Source organism: Mobula birostris, chromosome X, assembly GCF_030028105.1.
Source record: "Mobula birostris isolate sMobBir1 chromosome X, sMobBir1.hap1, whole genome shotgun sequence".
Lineage (NCBI taxonomy): Eukaryota > Metazoa > Chordata > Chondrichthyes > Myliobatiformes > Myliobatidae > Mobula > Mobula birostris.
In genome coordinates this window covers 36,860,744-36,876,244 of record NC_092402.1, presented here as the reverse complement: position 1 = coordinate 36,876,244, position 15,501 = coordinate 36,860,744, and the positions used below count along the sequence as shown (strand labels likewise).

At 44.6% G+C, this 15,501-nt stretch overlaps 1 protein-coding gene across 1 annotated transcript in view; it reads left to right on the top strand.

Annotated features, from left to right (window-relative positions):
* LOC140191349 (all-trans-retinol 13,14-reductase-like) overlaps positions 1 to 14,929 on the top strand; it is a 46,082-nt gene extending 31,153 nt beyond the window's left edge. Inside the window, exons 8-11 of the mRNA XM_072248663.1 lie at positions 2,796 to 2,905; positions 7,893 to 8,059; positions 8,825 to 8,984; positions 13,058 to 14,929. Of these exons, the coding sequence (XP_072104764.1) occupies positions 2,796 to 2,905; positions 7,893 to 8,059; positions 8,825 to 8,984; positions 13,058 to 13,203 (583 nt within the window). The 3' untranslated portion in view covers positions 13,204 to 14,929. The remainder of the gene's footprint in view (positions 1 to 2,795; positions 2,906 to 7,892; positions 8,060 to 8,824; positions 8,985 to 13,057) is intronic.
* Positions 14,930 to 15,501: the final 572 nt, after the last annotated feature.

The window sequence follows — 15,501 nt, the reverse complement described above, 5'->3', positions numbered from 1 at the left end:
CATGTTTAAAAGTGCCACAAATCCTAGACCACAGAACAATATAGCAAGGAGACTAACACTCATAACAGGATACAGGCAGATGGCGGAGAATATCCACAGGGCAGTCAAAACCCGTTTTGAGGAAGTCAAAGCAGAAGGAGGGGGTATTGGGTTAATGTTCTATAGCTTCAGCATTCAAGAGGGGTAAAAACTTAAGGGACATACTAGTTAGTACCAAACTGTAGGGTCAGAAGCTGCAGGACATGCAAATACCTTAGAATCTTAAAGAGCTACTGGAAAGTGGGCTCAGATAGAGCAGAGAATAACTCGTGAATAGCAGAACCTGCTATATGTAATTCAGTGTAAACAATCTCTCATTATATGCATAGGGGTGACAGGTAACAAAGGCTCACAGGGCATCTTAGTAATATTACTAGACAAAACCAGAACAGACTAGTTAGCAGAGACTTCCTGCACCATGGAATTTTTTCTGTGGAAATCCTGGGCCTGAAAACGAACAAAAACTGGTCAAAGGTTCAAAGAAAAAGAGCAGAGAGAAGATGGATTGAAACACTACAGACATATGCCCTAAATGAAGCCTAAAAATGTGGGCTAGAAAATAAAAACATACTCCCCAAAATGTCAACACTAGGCCCAATAATTAAGGCAAAAATAAGTAGATTAGATTGAGAAAATCAGAGCAGGTATAAGAGGATAATCTTTCATTTAATCAGGGAGGCCTGCATCTGCATCAAACCAACCCTACCCCTAACCCTAACATCTATATCCCTCCAAACACATCCCCATAGGCCTAAGCTCTCGCCCCACTGGAGGACTGAGTCCATTCTGGTAATTTTGAAACTAAAATGGAATTAACAAGGAGCAAGATGCCAATGAAGGCAAGTAGAGACTAGGATAATGAAGATGTGGGCCAAGAAACAAAGTGGTAGGGTGAAGTGATACGGCATCTCATATACAAGAACTACAGACACTAGAGGGACATTTTTCCCATTGCCCGTATAATCACAACCTAACCCTTGGTGAATTTGCCTTTACACATACTGACACATCAACCATTCCCTGAACTAAAGACAAACTAGTTTCAATTCCACATCCAAATAATTTCAGCGTCCATTGATGAAAAATTAGAAATTTAAAGACGTATGAAAAAAAAATAATCACATGGGTGAAAGTTGTACAGATAAACAAGAAACACAAAGATCTGATTAAAACATGTCGATTCACATTTGTCCACAGCAACAGGTTCATAAGAGTGATCCCAGGAATGAAAGGGTTAATGTGTGAGGAGCATTTGATGGCTCCAGGCCTGTACTCGCTGGAGTTTAGAAGAATGAGGGGGAATCTCATTGAAACCTATCAAATATTGAAAGGCCTAGATAGATTGGATATGGAGAGGATGTTGCATGTAGTGGGGGAGTCTGGGACCAGAGGGCACAGCTCAGAATAGAAGGATGTTCATTTAGAACAGAGATGAGGAATTTCTTTAGCCACAGCATGGTGAATCTGGACTTCATTGCCACAGGTGATTGTGGAGGCCAAGTCATTGGGAATATTTAAAGAGAGATTGATAGGTTCTTGATTAGTAAGGGTGTCAAAGGTTGCAACGAAAAGATGTGAGAGTGGAGTTGAGAGAGATAATAAATCAGCCATGATGCAATGGCAAAGCTGGCTTGATGGCCAAATGGCCTCAGTCTGCGCTCCTTTGTTTTATGGACTTGTATTAGTTTACTTAACCTTAAGTAAAGCCTCCATTCCAGGCAACATCTACCACCTTCTTTTCTGTTATGTACAAAGGCCACTGAAGGTACTTGTCACCATGGTATTGCAGTTGGAGTCTGTCAAGATTTGGGACCAACATTTGGTTTCTTTTCTACAATTCCCCACCCAGCCACCTCCCATTGTTCTCACACACTGTTAATCAAAATAATGCCAGACAGGTGGCACAACTCATAGACAAAACTGCCAGTGTTTTAGGTTGTAAAATCCAACACACTCAGCCCCCACAATTAACTGAGAACTGTTAGCAATGGGTAGAATATGGAGGTGGCTCTGAGAAATCCACTATGTAAAACCACAAACTTACTGAGAACCAGAAATAATGATAAAGGTTAACTTTATATGTATGTCAAAGCATATAGTAAAATACATCATTTATGACCAATCAAATGTGAGAATTGTGCTGGGCAAGTGTTGCTTTGCTTCTAGCGCCAACATAGCATGCCCACAACTTGCTGACCCTAACCGTACATCTTTGCAATGTGGAAGGGTCCAGGAGCACCTGGCGGAAACCCATGTGGTCATGGGGAGAATATGCAAACTGCTTACAGAGAGCAGTGGGAATCGAACCCCGAGCTTACAGCTGGTGCTGTAAAGTATTGCACTGACCATTACGCTACTGTGCTGTCCTTTTGCTACCATGCCATCTTTGTGCAAATTGCTCAGAATTTTTCAGGACTGGCATTTCTGTTATGCAAGGAGAATGACAGAAACAGATCTGCAATGATATCAATGAACATTCGATGGTTGTATGGCCATTTCAGTCCCTGTGACCCTGATTTCCCAATTATCTGCATTAGGAGCAGGCACAATGGGGGACCTCTTGGGGATGACTTAGTAACTGGCTACATATCAAAGGTTATTGAATGTAATGTTTTAACTATTCTGAGAATCTGACAGATAAAAAGAATTTTCTTCTACAAACGTTTGTAGATTATTAAATTACAATCTGCTATGCAGATTCCAAGGTTGTTAAATGAATAAACTGTTAGCTGTACTTTTCATTGATATTATTTCAGATTCATAAAATACTTCTCACTCAAGGATAAAGATTTCACTGAAAGATGTCCAATCATGTTTGTATCCTTTCCATCAGCTAAAGATCCTACTTGGAATGACAGGTTTGAAGGTAATTGGCAGCAGGTATTGATTTAAAAGCTTTACACCAATATTGCACCTTGCATTATAGTCGCTCCCTAACAGGTCGCTAAGAAAGCATGACATTGTTGAACATGTATCTGAAGATGCAATCACGAAGAATTCTGCAGATGCTGGAAATTGAAGCAACACACATCAAAGTTGCTGGTGAACGCAGCGGGCCAGGCAGCATCTCTAGGAAGAGGTACAGTCAACGTTTTGGGCCGGGACTCTTCGTCAGGACTAACTGAAAGAAGAGCTAGTAAGAGATTTGAGAGGGGGAGATCCAAAATGATAGGAGAAGACAGGAGAGGGAGGAATGGAGCCAAGAGCTGGACAGTTGATTGGCAAAAGGGATACGAGAGGGTCATGGGACAGGAGGCCCAGGGAGAAAGAAAAGGGGGAGGGGAGGAGAAAAACCCAGAGGATGGGTATAGTCAGAGGGAGAAAAAGGAGAGAGAGAGAGAAAGAATGTGTATATATAAATATATAACGGATGGGGTACGATGGGGAGGTGGGGCATTAGTGGAAGTTTGAGAAGTTAATGTTCATGCCATCAGGTTGGAGGCTACCCAGACGGAATATAAGGTGTTGTTCCTCCAACCTGAGTGTGGCTTCATCTTTACAGTAGAGAAGGCTTTGGATAGACATGTCAGAATGGGAATGGGATGTGGAATTAAAATGTGTGGCCACTGGGAGATCCTGCTTTCTCTGGAGGACAGAGCGTAGGTGTTCAGCAAAACGGTCTCCCAGTCTGCGTCGGGTCTCGCCAATATATAGAAGGCCACATCAGGAGCACCGGACGCAGTATATCACCCCAGCCGACTCACAGGTGAAGTGTCACCTCACCTGGAAGGACTGTCTGGGGCCCTGAATGGTGGTGAGGGAGGAAGTGTAAGGGCATGTGTAACACTTGTTCCGCTTACAAGGATACGTGCTAGGAGGGAGATCGGTGCGGAGGGATAGGGGGGACGAATGGACAAGGGAGTCACATAGGGAGCGACCCCTACAGACAGCAGAGAGAGGGGGAGGGAAAGATGTGCTTAGTGGTGGGATCCTTTTGGAGGTGGCGGAAGTTACGGACAATAACATGTTGGACCGGAGGCTGGTGGGGTGGTAGGTGGGGACCAGGGGAACCCTATTCCAAGTGGGGTGGCAGGAGGATGGAGTGAGAGCAGATGTGCGTGAAATGGGGGAGATGCGTTTGAGAGCAGAGTTGATGGTGGAGGAAGGGAAGCCCCTTTCTTTAAAAAAGGAGGACATCTCCTTCGTCCTGGAATGAAAAGCCTCATCCTGAGAGCAGATGCGGCGGAGACGGAGGAATTGCGAGAAGGGGATGGCATTTTTGCAAGAGACGGTGAGAAGAGGAATAGTCCAGATAGCTGTGAAAGTCAGTAGGCCTATAGTAGACATCAGTAAATAAGCTGTCTCCAGAGATAGAGACAGAAAGATCTAGAAGGGGGGGGGGAGGTGTCGGAAATGGACCAGGTAAACTTGAGGGCAGGGTGAAAGTTGGAGGCAAAGTTAATGAAGTCAACGAGCTCAGCATGCGTGCAGGAAGCAGTGCCAATGCAGTCATCGATGTAGCGAAGGAAAAGTGGGGGACAGATACCAGAATAGGTTTGGAACATAGATTGTTCCACAAAGCCAACAAAAAGGCAGGCATAGCTAGGACCCATACGGGTGCCCACAGCTACACCTTCAGTTTGGAGGAAGTGGGAGGAGCCAAAGGAGAAATTATTAAGAGTAAGGACTAATTTCGCTAGACGGAGCAGAGTGGTGGTAGAGGGGAACTGATTAGGTATTGAATCCAAAAAGAAGCAGAGAGCTTTGAGACCTTCCTGGTGGGGGATGGAAGTATATAGGGACTGGACATCCATGGTGAAAATAAAGCGGTGGGATCCAGGGAACTTAAAATCATCGAAAAGTTGAAGAGCGTGAAAACGTAGGTAAGAAGGGATTGAACAAGGGGGGGGGTATAAAACCTTGCTGAGGTATGCAGAAATGAGTTTGGTGGGGCAGGAGCAAGCTGAGACAATAGGTCTGCCACGACAGGCAGGTTTGTGGATCTTGGGTAGGAGGTAGAAACGGGAAGTGCGGGGTGTGGGAACTATAAGGTTGGTAGCAGTGGATGGGAGATCTCCTGAGTGGATAAAGTCGGTGATGGTGTGGGAGACAATGGCCTGGTGCTCCTTAGTGGGGTCACGATCGAGGGGTAAATAAGAGGAGGTATCCGCGAGTTGTCGCTGAGCCTCGGCAAGGTAGAGGTCAGTACGCCAGACTAAAACAGCACCCTCCTTATCGGCGGGTTTTATAGTAAGGTTAGGATTAGTGCAGAGGGCGTGGAGAGCAGAGTGTTCCGAAGGAGTGAGGTTGGAATGGGAACAGGGTGTGGTGAAGTCGAGACAGTTGATGTCCCGTCAGCAGTTAGCAATAAAGAGATCCAGAGCAGGTGGAAGACCAGAGCAGGGTGTCCATGAAGAGGAGGAGGGTTGAAGATGGGAGAAGGGGTCATCGGTGGGGGTGGGAGAGTCCTTGCCGAAGAAGTAGGCTCGGAGACAGAGACGGCGGAAGAAGAGTTCTGCGTCATGGCGAACGCGGAACTCGCTGAGGTGTGGGCGAAGGGGGACAAAGGTGAGGCCCTTACTGAGGACAGAGCGTTCTGCCTCAGAGAGTTGAAGGTCTGAGGGGATGGTAAAGACCCGGCATGGACGAGAGCTGGGATCAGAGGAGGGGGGAGGCTGGGGGTGTCAGTGGAGAGGGGAGGGTTGGAGTGAGAGGAAGATGGAGCCTCTGAGTATCCAGGAGCTGACAATTGGATCTGAGGGAGACGGGGTTGCAGAGTGGTGGTGGGGGAAGGGGAGTCGGGAGTCACAATACAGGCACATAAAGACCTGGCCTGGAGTTCAAGGCTGGAGTTGCAGTTGGTGGTTGCACAATCGCTTTGAAGGTGTCCATGGTGGTTGCTGGAGTCCGGGTTTTGAATATGCCCTGAGGTGTTGGAGCCGGCGCTGGTTGACTTCATTAACTTTGCCTCCAACTTTCACCCTGCCCTCAAGTTTACCTGGTCCATTTCTGACACCTCCCTCCCCTTTCTAGATCTTTCTGTCTCTGTCTCTATCTCTGGAGACAGCTTATCTACTGATGTCTACTATAAGCCTACCGACTCTCACAGCTATCTGGACTATTCCTCTTCTCACCCTGTCTCTTGCAAAAACGCTATCCCCTTCTCGCAATTCCTCCGTCTCCGCCGCATCTGCTCTCAGGATGAGGCTTTTCATTCCAGGACGAGGGAGATGTCCTCCTTTTTTAAAGAAAGGGGCTTCCCTTCCTCCACTATCAACTCTGCTCTTAAACGCATCTCCCCCATTTCACACACATCTGCTCTCACTCCATCCTCCTACCACTCCACTAGGAATAGGGTTCCCCTTGTCCTCACCTACCACCCCACCAGCCTCCGGGTCCAACATATAATTCTCCATAACTTCCGCCACTTCCAATGGGATCCCACCTCTAAGCACATCTTTCCCTCCCCCCCGCTTTCCGCAGGGATCGCTCCCTCTGCGACTCCCTTGTCCATACGTTCCCCCCATCCCTCCCCACCGATCTCCCTCCTGGCACTTATCCGTGTAAGCGGAACAAGTGCTACACATGCCCTTACACTTCCTCCCTCACCACCATTCAGGCCCCCAGACAGTCCTTCCAGGTGAGGTGACACTTCACCTGTGAGTCGGCTGGGGTGATATACTGCGTCCAGTGCTCCCGATGTGGCCTTCTATATATTGGCGAGACCCGACGCAGACTTGGAGATCGTTTCGCTGAACACCTACGCTCTGTCCGCCAGAGAAAGCAGGATCTCCCAGTGGCCACACATTTTAATTCCACGTCCCATTCCCATTCTGATATGTCTAACCACAGCCTCCTCTACTGTAAAGATGAAGCCACACTCAGGTTGGAGGAACAACACCTTATATTCCGTCTGGGTAGCCTCTAACCTGATGGCATGAACATTGACTTCTCAAACTTCCGCTAATGCCCCACCTCCTCCTCGTACCCCATCCGTTATTTATTTATATACACACATTCTTTTCCTCTCTCTCTCCTTTTTCTCCCTCTGTCCCTCACTATATACCTTGCCCATCCTCTGGGTTTTTCTCCCCCCCTCCCCCTTTCTTTCTCCCTGGGCCTCCTGTTCCATGATCCTCTGATATCCCTTTTGCCAATCAACTGTCCAGTTCTTGGCTCCATCCCTCCCCTTACTGTCTTCTCCTATCATTTTGGATCTTCCCCTCTCCCTCCTACTTTCAAATCTCTTACTAGCTCTTCTTTCGGTTAGTCCTGACGAAGGGTCTCGGCCCGAAACGTCGACTGTACCTCTTCCTAGAGATGCTGCTTGGCCTGCTGCGTTCACCAGCAACTTTGATGTGTATTGCATGCATCTGAAGACTTTTGGTTTGATGTCTTGTTCACAAGATTAGGTGATCGCTCTCTGGCATCAGGAGCCCTATATATAATATTACTTAAGCTGGAAAGGGAATGTGAGCCATTCTTGCCAGGGTTTCTGTTATTATATATGGATGCCATTGGGTGATTTAGGATGAAACCAAGAATAGATTCAGATGCAGTGATAATTAACAACTCTGCATACCTGCTGCTCACATTGAAAAGTGACTAGGTGTTCAGATTGGAATGTATGGAAGCATATGTCACCAAGACACAATTGAGGAATGACCAGCAACCATCCTATTCCAAGCTACATTAAAGTACATATCATGTTCCCCTTACCATAAACATAACTTGAGAAGTTCACACTGGAGTAACTTCACCACCCTGGGGAAGGACTGAGCTTGTCAGTTACGACCATGTCTTTGGGCATTCAAGTCTTTAAGTTTCAAAAGCACAATACTATCACCAAGGACAATTCTGCTAATTTTAAAATGAGAAAAACACAATCAAAAAAGCTACTTTTGTATTTAAAGGCAAATCCAGTATGGTTATAATTACCATAGTACGTTATGAGTGGTTTGAAAAATGGGAAGATAAACGTGTGAAGAAGCGAGGAGAAGACTATGAAAATTTAAAGATGGATATTGCCAGAAATTTGATTGACCAAACTACTGAGTACTTTTCACAACTCAAAGACAAGGTATGCTTGCTTTGTATCATATAATCGCAAACTATTTTGTATTTGCAATGATAAAATATTAAATGGTGAAAGTTGCTTTTCATAGATATGTTGCAAGGGTAAAAATTATTAGTTTATTCTACAGTAAGATAAATTGAAGGATTAACAGTTAAGAGAAGAAACATCCTAGGATGGGATTTTTTTGGTGATATTTAATTGAGAGTGAGAAATAAATGGCTTATCCAAGGAAATTTATTGTTAGCAGAGAAGTTAATTATAAATACTGTAAAAAGAGCTTCTGCAGATGCTGGAAATCCTGAGCAACACACACACAAAATGCTAGAGGAACTCAGCAGGTTAGGCAGGATCTATGGAAATGAATAAGCAGTTGACTTTTCGAGCTGAGACCCTTCATCAGGGACTTAAGTTAATTGGTAGATAGGTTCAAGATGATTGAGGAAAAAAACTTGATCCACTCATTGAATGGCAAGCCTCTGGAATGCTGGCTGAAAAGCTGATTGAGATCAATATTGTATTTTGTACATTATGTACTTGGATGAGCCATAACATGCTAGTCTATGGACCAAGAACATGGAAATGGGGTTAACTAAGTATCCTTGCATGCAGCATTGATGCAATGGGCCAAATAGTTGCCTCCTGTCCTGCAAATTTCTACAACTTTTGTATCTGTGTCATGAGTACAAATACTTGTAAACTACAGCTGTCATTTCTACTTTCCAATTGCTTTTGTCTAACTTACCTTCTTTGTGTTGGAATACTTTCTAGATTGAGTTCATCAATGTTGGCTCTCCACTCACCAATCAGTTTTACATTGCTGCTTCACGTGGAGAGATGTACGGTGTTAACCATGGTTTGTCCCGGTTCGCTCCAGAGACCATTGCCTCCTGTAGAGCAAAAACTCCAGTCAAGAACCTTTACTTAACAGGTATACTACCTCACATCATACAGTGGAAAGAATTTAACATTCAGTATAGAAGCTGTAAGATTTTTTCAATTGGCTTAAAAATATTGAACCTCACACTAAGAGCCAGTGAATGGAAAGCAAGTCTGAAGTGAAAAGTGAGGGCATACATCTTCAGAAATGAGGAGGCTGGGGCAAGCCAGTGATAAGCTGAATTACAACTGCAGTGATAAAGGACTGAGAGTTACAAGGACCCCAACAGATTTGCAGGTGAAGTGTCGCCTTACCTAAAAGAACTGTTTAGGTTCCTGAATGGTAGTGAGGGAGGAGATGTAGGGGCAGGTGTAGCACTTGTTTCGTTTGCACGGATAAGTGCCAGGAGGGATATCAGTGGGGAGGGACAAATGGACAAGGGAGTCACGTAGGGAGCGATCCCTGTGGAAAGCAGAAAGTGGGGGGAAGGGAAAGATGTGCTTGGTGGTGGGATCCTGTTGGAGATGGTGGAAGTTTCAGAAAATTATGTACATAGAAATAGGTGGCAGGGAATTCAGAGGATTGCAGACTACCCTGCGTGTCAGTGACCAGAATGCTTCACTCTCTGAGAGGCTGAATGTCTTCTTCACCTGGTTTGATACTCAGAACAAAGTGCTGGTGAGGAAGGCACCCCTCCCTGCAGGAGAGCAGACACTTCATCTGGCTGAAGTTGAGGTGAGGAAGTCCCTGGCCAAAGTCAACCCACATAGAGCTGCAGTGCCCAACAAAATGTCAGGTCAGGTTCTGAAAGACTCCAGCCCAGCTGAAGGATATGTTCAACATCTCCCTGGAACAATCCATTGTCCCCTCGTTTTTCAAGGCGGCAACCATCATTCCAGTGCCAAAAAATGTGACAGTAACCTGCCTAAATGACTATCATCCAGTGGCATTAACATCAACCATTATGAAATGCTTTGAGCAACTAGGCATGAAGCATATTTAAATATACCCACAGACTTGGCCTCCACTGCAGTCTGTGGCGGAGCACTCCAGACTTTCACCACTCTTCTCACTTAAAAAAAAATCCATCCTTACCTCTGTTTTAAAAGGATGTCCCTCAATTTTGAGGCTGAGCTCTCTAGTTCCTTATGCCTCCATCATAGGAAACATCCTCTCCATAACCACCTTATCTAGTCCTTTCAACATTCGGTAGGTTTCAGTGAGATTCCTCCTCCCCCCCCCCATTCTTCTAAATTCCAGTGAGTACAGTCCCAAAGCTGCCAAACGTTCCTCATATGTTAACCCCTTCATTCCCAGAATCATCCTCGTGAACCTCCTCTGGACACACTCCAATAACAGTACATCCTTTCTGAGATAAGGGGCCCAAAACTGTTGACAATATTCCAAGTGTGGCCTGACTAGTGTCTCATAAAGCTTCAGCATTATCTCCTTGTTTTAATATTCTTTTCCCCTTGAAATGAATGCCAACATTGCATTTTCCTTCTTTACCACAGACTCAACCTGTAAATTAACCCTCTGGGGGTCTTGCACAAGGCCTCCTAGGTCCCTCTGATGTTTGAATTTTCTCCCCATTTAGATAATAGTTTTCACCATTGTTCCTTCTACCAAATGCATTATCGTACATTTCCCAACACTGTATTCCATCTGCCACTTTTTTGCCTACCCTTCCAATTTGTCAAAGCCCTGCTGCAATCGCATTGCTTCCTCAGCACTACCTACCCCTCCACCTATTTTCGTATCATCCGCAAACTTACAACTCCTTCCTTGATGAAGCCAATTATCATTAATGAATTGTGCAAAACATGCCTTTGAACATATGCCCTATAATATATTGGATATAAACAACATATACAAATGTAGAAGTTTTGTATAATTTAAGAAACAAATAGTTGGAAGTTGGACCCAGTGGTTAAGTTACTGGAACAGTATCCATAGATCTGGAGAGGAGAGTTTACAGATAAAATAAGGATGAGCAACTAAATAAAGCATGAATAAGAAAGCTGCTATCATTAGTGTTGATCACAAAGCTGACAGACTGACAATGAAATCTGCTATCTTTGAAATGTGCTGTTTGAAGTGTGACACTAGGTCGAGCAATATGGTTGACCACAAATTGCCCCTCAGTGGTTGATAGCTGAACAAGACACTCAGTTCAGACAATAAGTGGACAGACAATAAATACTGGCATCGTCAATGAGATCTGTGAATGAATAAATAAAATACTTTTTAGTCAGACTGTCAAAGTAGTTCAGAGTGATAGAATTGTGTTGCAATGCAGTATTTTGCTGGTTTTTGTCCAACTTCTCAATTTTAAAACAACCACTTAAAAACAATGGTTTTTTTGCAGTAACACACATCAAAGTTGCTGGTGAACGCAGCAGGCCAGGCAGCATCTCTAGGAAGAGGTACAATTGACGTTTCAGGCCGAGACCCTTCGTCAGAACTAACTGAAGGAAGAGCTAGTAAGAGATTTGAAAGTGGGAGGGGAGGGGGAGATCCAAAATGATAGGAGAAGACAGGAGGGGGAGGGATGGAGCCAAGAACTGGACAGTTGATTGGCAAAAGGGACATGAGAGGATCATGGGACAGGAGGCCCAGGGAGAAAGACAAGGGGGAGGGGGGGAAAACCCAGAGGATGGGCAAGGGGTATAGTCAGAGGGACAGAGAGAGAAAAAGAATGTGTGTATTTAAATAACAGATGGGGTACGAGGGGGAGGTGGGGCATTAGCAGAAGTTAGAGAAGTCAATGTTCATGCCATCAGGTTGGAGGCTATCCAGATGGAATATAAGGTGTTGTTCCTCCAACCTGAGTGTGGCTTCATCTTTACAGTAGAGGAGGCCGTGGATAGACATATCAGAATGGGAATGGGATGTGGAATTAAAATGTGTAGCCACTGGGAGATCCTGCTTTCTCTGGTGGACAGAGCATAGGTGTTCAGCGAAACGGTCTCCCAGTCTGCGTCGGGTCTCACCATTATATAGAAGGCCGCATCAGCAGCACCGGACGCAGTGTATCACCCCAGCCAACTCACAGGTGAAGTGTCGCCTCACCTGGAAGGACTGTTTGGGGCCCTGAATGGTGGTAAGGGAGGAAGTGTAAGGGCATGTGTAGCACTTGTTCCGCTTACAAGGACAAGTGCCGGGAGGGAGATCGGTGGGGAGGGATGGGGGGGACGCAATGGACAAGGGAGTTGTGTAGGGAGCGATCCCTGCGGAAAGCAGATAGACGGGGGGAGGGAAAGATGTGCTTAGTGGTGGGATCCCGTTGGAGGTGGCAGAAGTTACGGAGAATAATATGTTGGACCCGGAGGCTGGTGGGGTGGTAGGTGAGGACAAGGGGAACCCTATTCCTAGTGGGGTGGCGGGAGGATGGAGTGAGAGCAGATGTACGTGAAATGGGGGAGATGCGTTTGAGAGCAGAGTTGATGGTGGAGGAAGGGAAGCCCCTTTCTTTAAAAAAGGACATCTCCTTTGTCCCGGAATGAAAAGCCTCATCCTGAGAGCAGATGCGGCGGAGACAGAGGAATTGTGAGAAGGGGATGGCATTTTTGCAAGAGACAGGGTGAAAAGAGGAATAGTCCAGATAGCTGTGAGTGTCAGTAGGCTTATAGTAGACACCAGTAGATAAGCTGTCTCCAGAGACAGAGACAGAAAGCTCTGGAAAGGGGAGGGAGGTGTCGGAAATGGACCAGGTAAACTTGAGGGCAGGGTGAAAGTTGGAGGCAAAGTTAATGAAGTCAGTGAGCTCAGCATGCGTGCAGGAAGCACCATATCCCTTTTGCCAATCGCCTGTCCAGCTCTTGGCTCCATCCCTCCCCCTCCTGTCTTCTCCTATCATTTTGGATCTCCCCCCCCCCCCCCCCCCCACTTTCAAATCTCTTACTAGCTCTTCCTTCAGTTAGTCCTGACGAAGGGTCTGGGCCTGAAACGTCGACTGTACCTCTTCCTAGAGATGCTGCCTGGCCTGCTGCGTTCACTAGCAACTTTGATGTGTGTTGCTTGAAATTCCAGCATCTGCAGAATTCCTGGTGTTTGCATTTGCTTGCAGTGTAGTGTGGAAATAGGAGTGAATGTCCTACTACCTCTTACCTTTATCTTTTCAGGTCAGGATGTATTTTCATGTGGTTTCCTTGGAGCCAGCCAGGGGGCCATTATTTGTGCATCTGAAGTTCTTCACCGTAATCTGTACTATGATATCCTGAAACTTAGGAAGAACATCAAAAAAAGCGAAGCCAAAAAGGAAGCTTAAATGTGCGGAGAATGCTTAAGAATGCGGTGTTAAGGTTTTAATTCTGCTTCAGTGATAACCAACGTTGACAGGGGAGGTCAAATGCCTCAGATGATTTTGTCTATGGGACTACTATTTAGTCACTGTGATGTGTGTCAGTGTAAGAGTGGCTTCTTGAGTCTTTGTACGGATGATAACCTTTCACATAACAAATCTATACAAATTGTATTGTACACAGAACAGATGGTTCATCCAGATTATCTTGTGCAAATTGTAACTTTATTTTGCTCTCAGAATCCAGTCACACTGCTTGGATTATTAATCATGTAAAATTTAATATGCAATGATTCACCAAGAATTGTGTTGTTTGGAAACTTAAATGTGAAGAATCAACTCATTAAGTATGCTTTAATAGCTCAGATATCAAAGAAGTGGCCATAAATCTCATGAATTAACCAGATTACCAGATACTTTGCAAAAAAAAACACACACAGGCTACTTGTTTCCAAAGTGATTTCTTATTTTTGAATATAAATTCTAGATTTTTCCTGTTATATGAAACATCCTTGTCCACATCCACCCTGTTTAAGACCCCTCAAAGTCTATGTTTCAGTCACTTCTCACTCTGTAAACTCCAACTGTGCACATTTTGCCACTTCAATCATTGCTCACAAAACCACTCCTCCCAATTACAGGACCTTGTCAATCTTCTCTGAACTGCTTCCAAGTTATTAACATTCTTCCTTAAGGAGACTAATAATGTATATGATAATGCACACAGAATGCTGGAGGAATTTAGCAAGTCAAGCAGGCTTTCTGGAGAGGAATAAAGAGCTGACATTTTGGGATGAGACCCTTCATCAGGACTGGCTATGATACTCTGCAAGTTCAGATTCAGTACAGTGCAGCTTTGACTTTATACTGTTTGGTGTCTTTGGTGCATGTCCTGGCAGATGGCAAAGACAGTAGAGTGGCATTTCACCTCATTCTGAAATCAGGCATGGAATTTACATAATGGTCACATTTAAGCATCTACCAGATTTGAAACCATCAATAATAAAAAATCTAACCAATAATACTAATCATAAACCAATGCTATTTGTAGAGCATTGTTGTTTAGCTTTTATACTGAATATAAAAATTTCTGAAATACCAAGATTTGTTTAATTATGGAGTTGCTGGTCACCATGAAATGAGAGTGCACTGTCTGTGGTTAAAGTTAGATGGTTGCAGTTTAAAATCAAGGGATAAGGGTCTGACTTGATCAGAGTCAGAATTGGGTTTATTATCATTGATGTATGTGTGAAATCTGTTTTTTCAGTAGTACCATGCAATACATAAAAATTACTGTAAATTACAATATAAAATATAAACAGTGTAAAGAGAGAGCAAAATAGTGAGGTTGTTCTCATGGACCATTCAGAAATCTGATGGCAGAGGGGAAGAAGCTGCTCTTACAGCATTGAGTGTGCTCCTGTAGCTCCTTGGTGGTAAGCAATGAGAAGACGGCATGTCCTGAGTGGTAAGGATTCTTCATGATGGATGGTGCTTTCTTGAGGTATTGCCTTTTAAAGATGTCCTTGATGATAGGGAGGCTAATACCCATGATGAGTCTACAACTCTCTCCAGATTTTTCTCATCCTGTGCACTGGACAGTGATGCAACCAGTGAGAATGCTCTCCATTGTGCATCTGTAGAAGTATGCTAGAATCTTTGGTAACATATTAAATCTCAAATTTCAATGAAATTTAACTGTTGGTTTGCCTTCTTTGCAATTGCATTGGTATGTTGGGCCTGGAATAGATTTTTTAAGATGTTAACACCCAGGAACATGAAACCACTTTCACTTTCCACTGCTGACCCCTCAACGAGGACTTGAATGGATGAAGGAAAGGCAGTGGATGTTGTCTACATGGTCTTTGAAAAGGTTCCACAATGGAAGTTGGTCACGAATGTCAGTCACTTTGCATTCAGATTGAAGTAGTAAATTGGATTCAGCATTGGCTTCATGGGAAAATGCAGAGAGTAGATGGTTGCCTCTCTGATTGGAGGCCTGTGACTAGTGGAGGGCCGGGTCCATTGTTCTATATATCAACAATCTGGATGGTATTGTGGTAAACTGGATCAGCAAATTTCCAGATAAAACCGAGGTTTGGTGCAGAAGGCTGTCAAAGCAGCCAGAGGGATCTGGACCAGCTAGAAAAATAGGGTGGAAAGTGGCAGGTGGAATTTAATGCGGACAAGAGGTGACACTTTGGGCCGAGACTCTTCAATAGTCATACTTTATTGATCCCGGAGGAAATTGGTTTTTGTTACAGT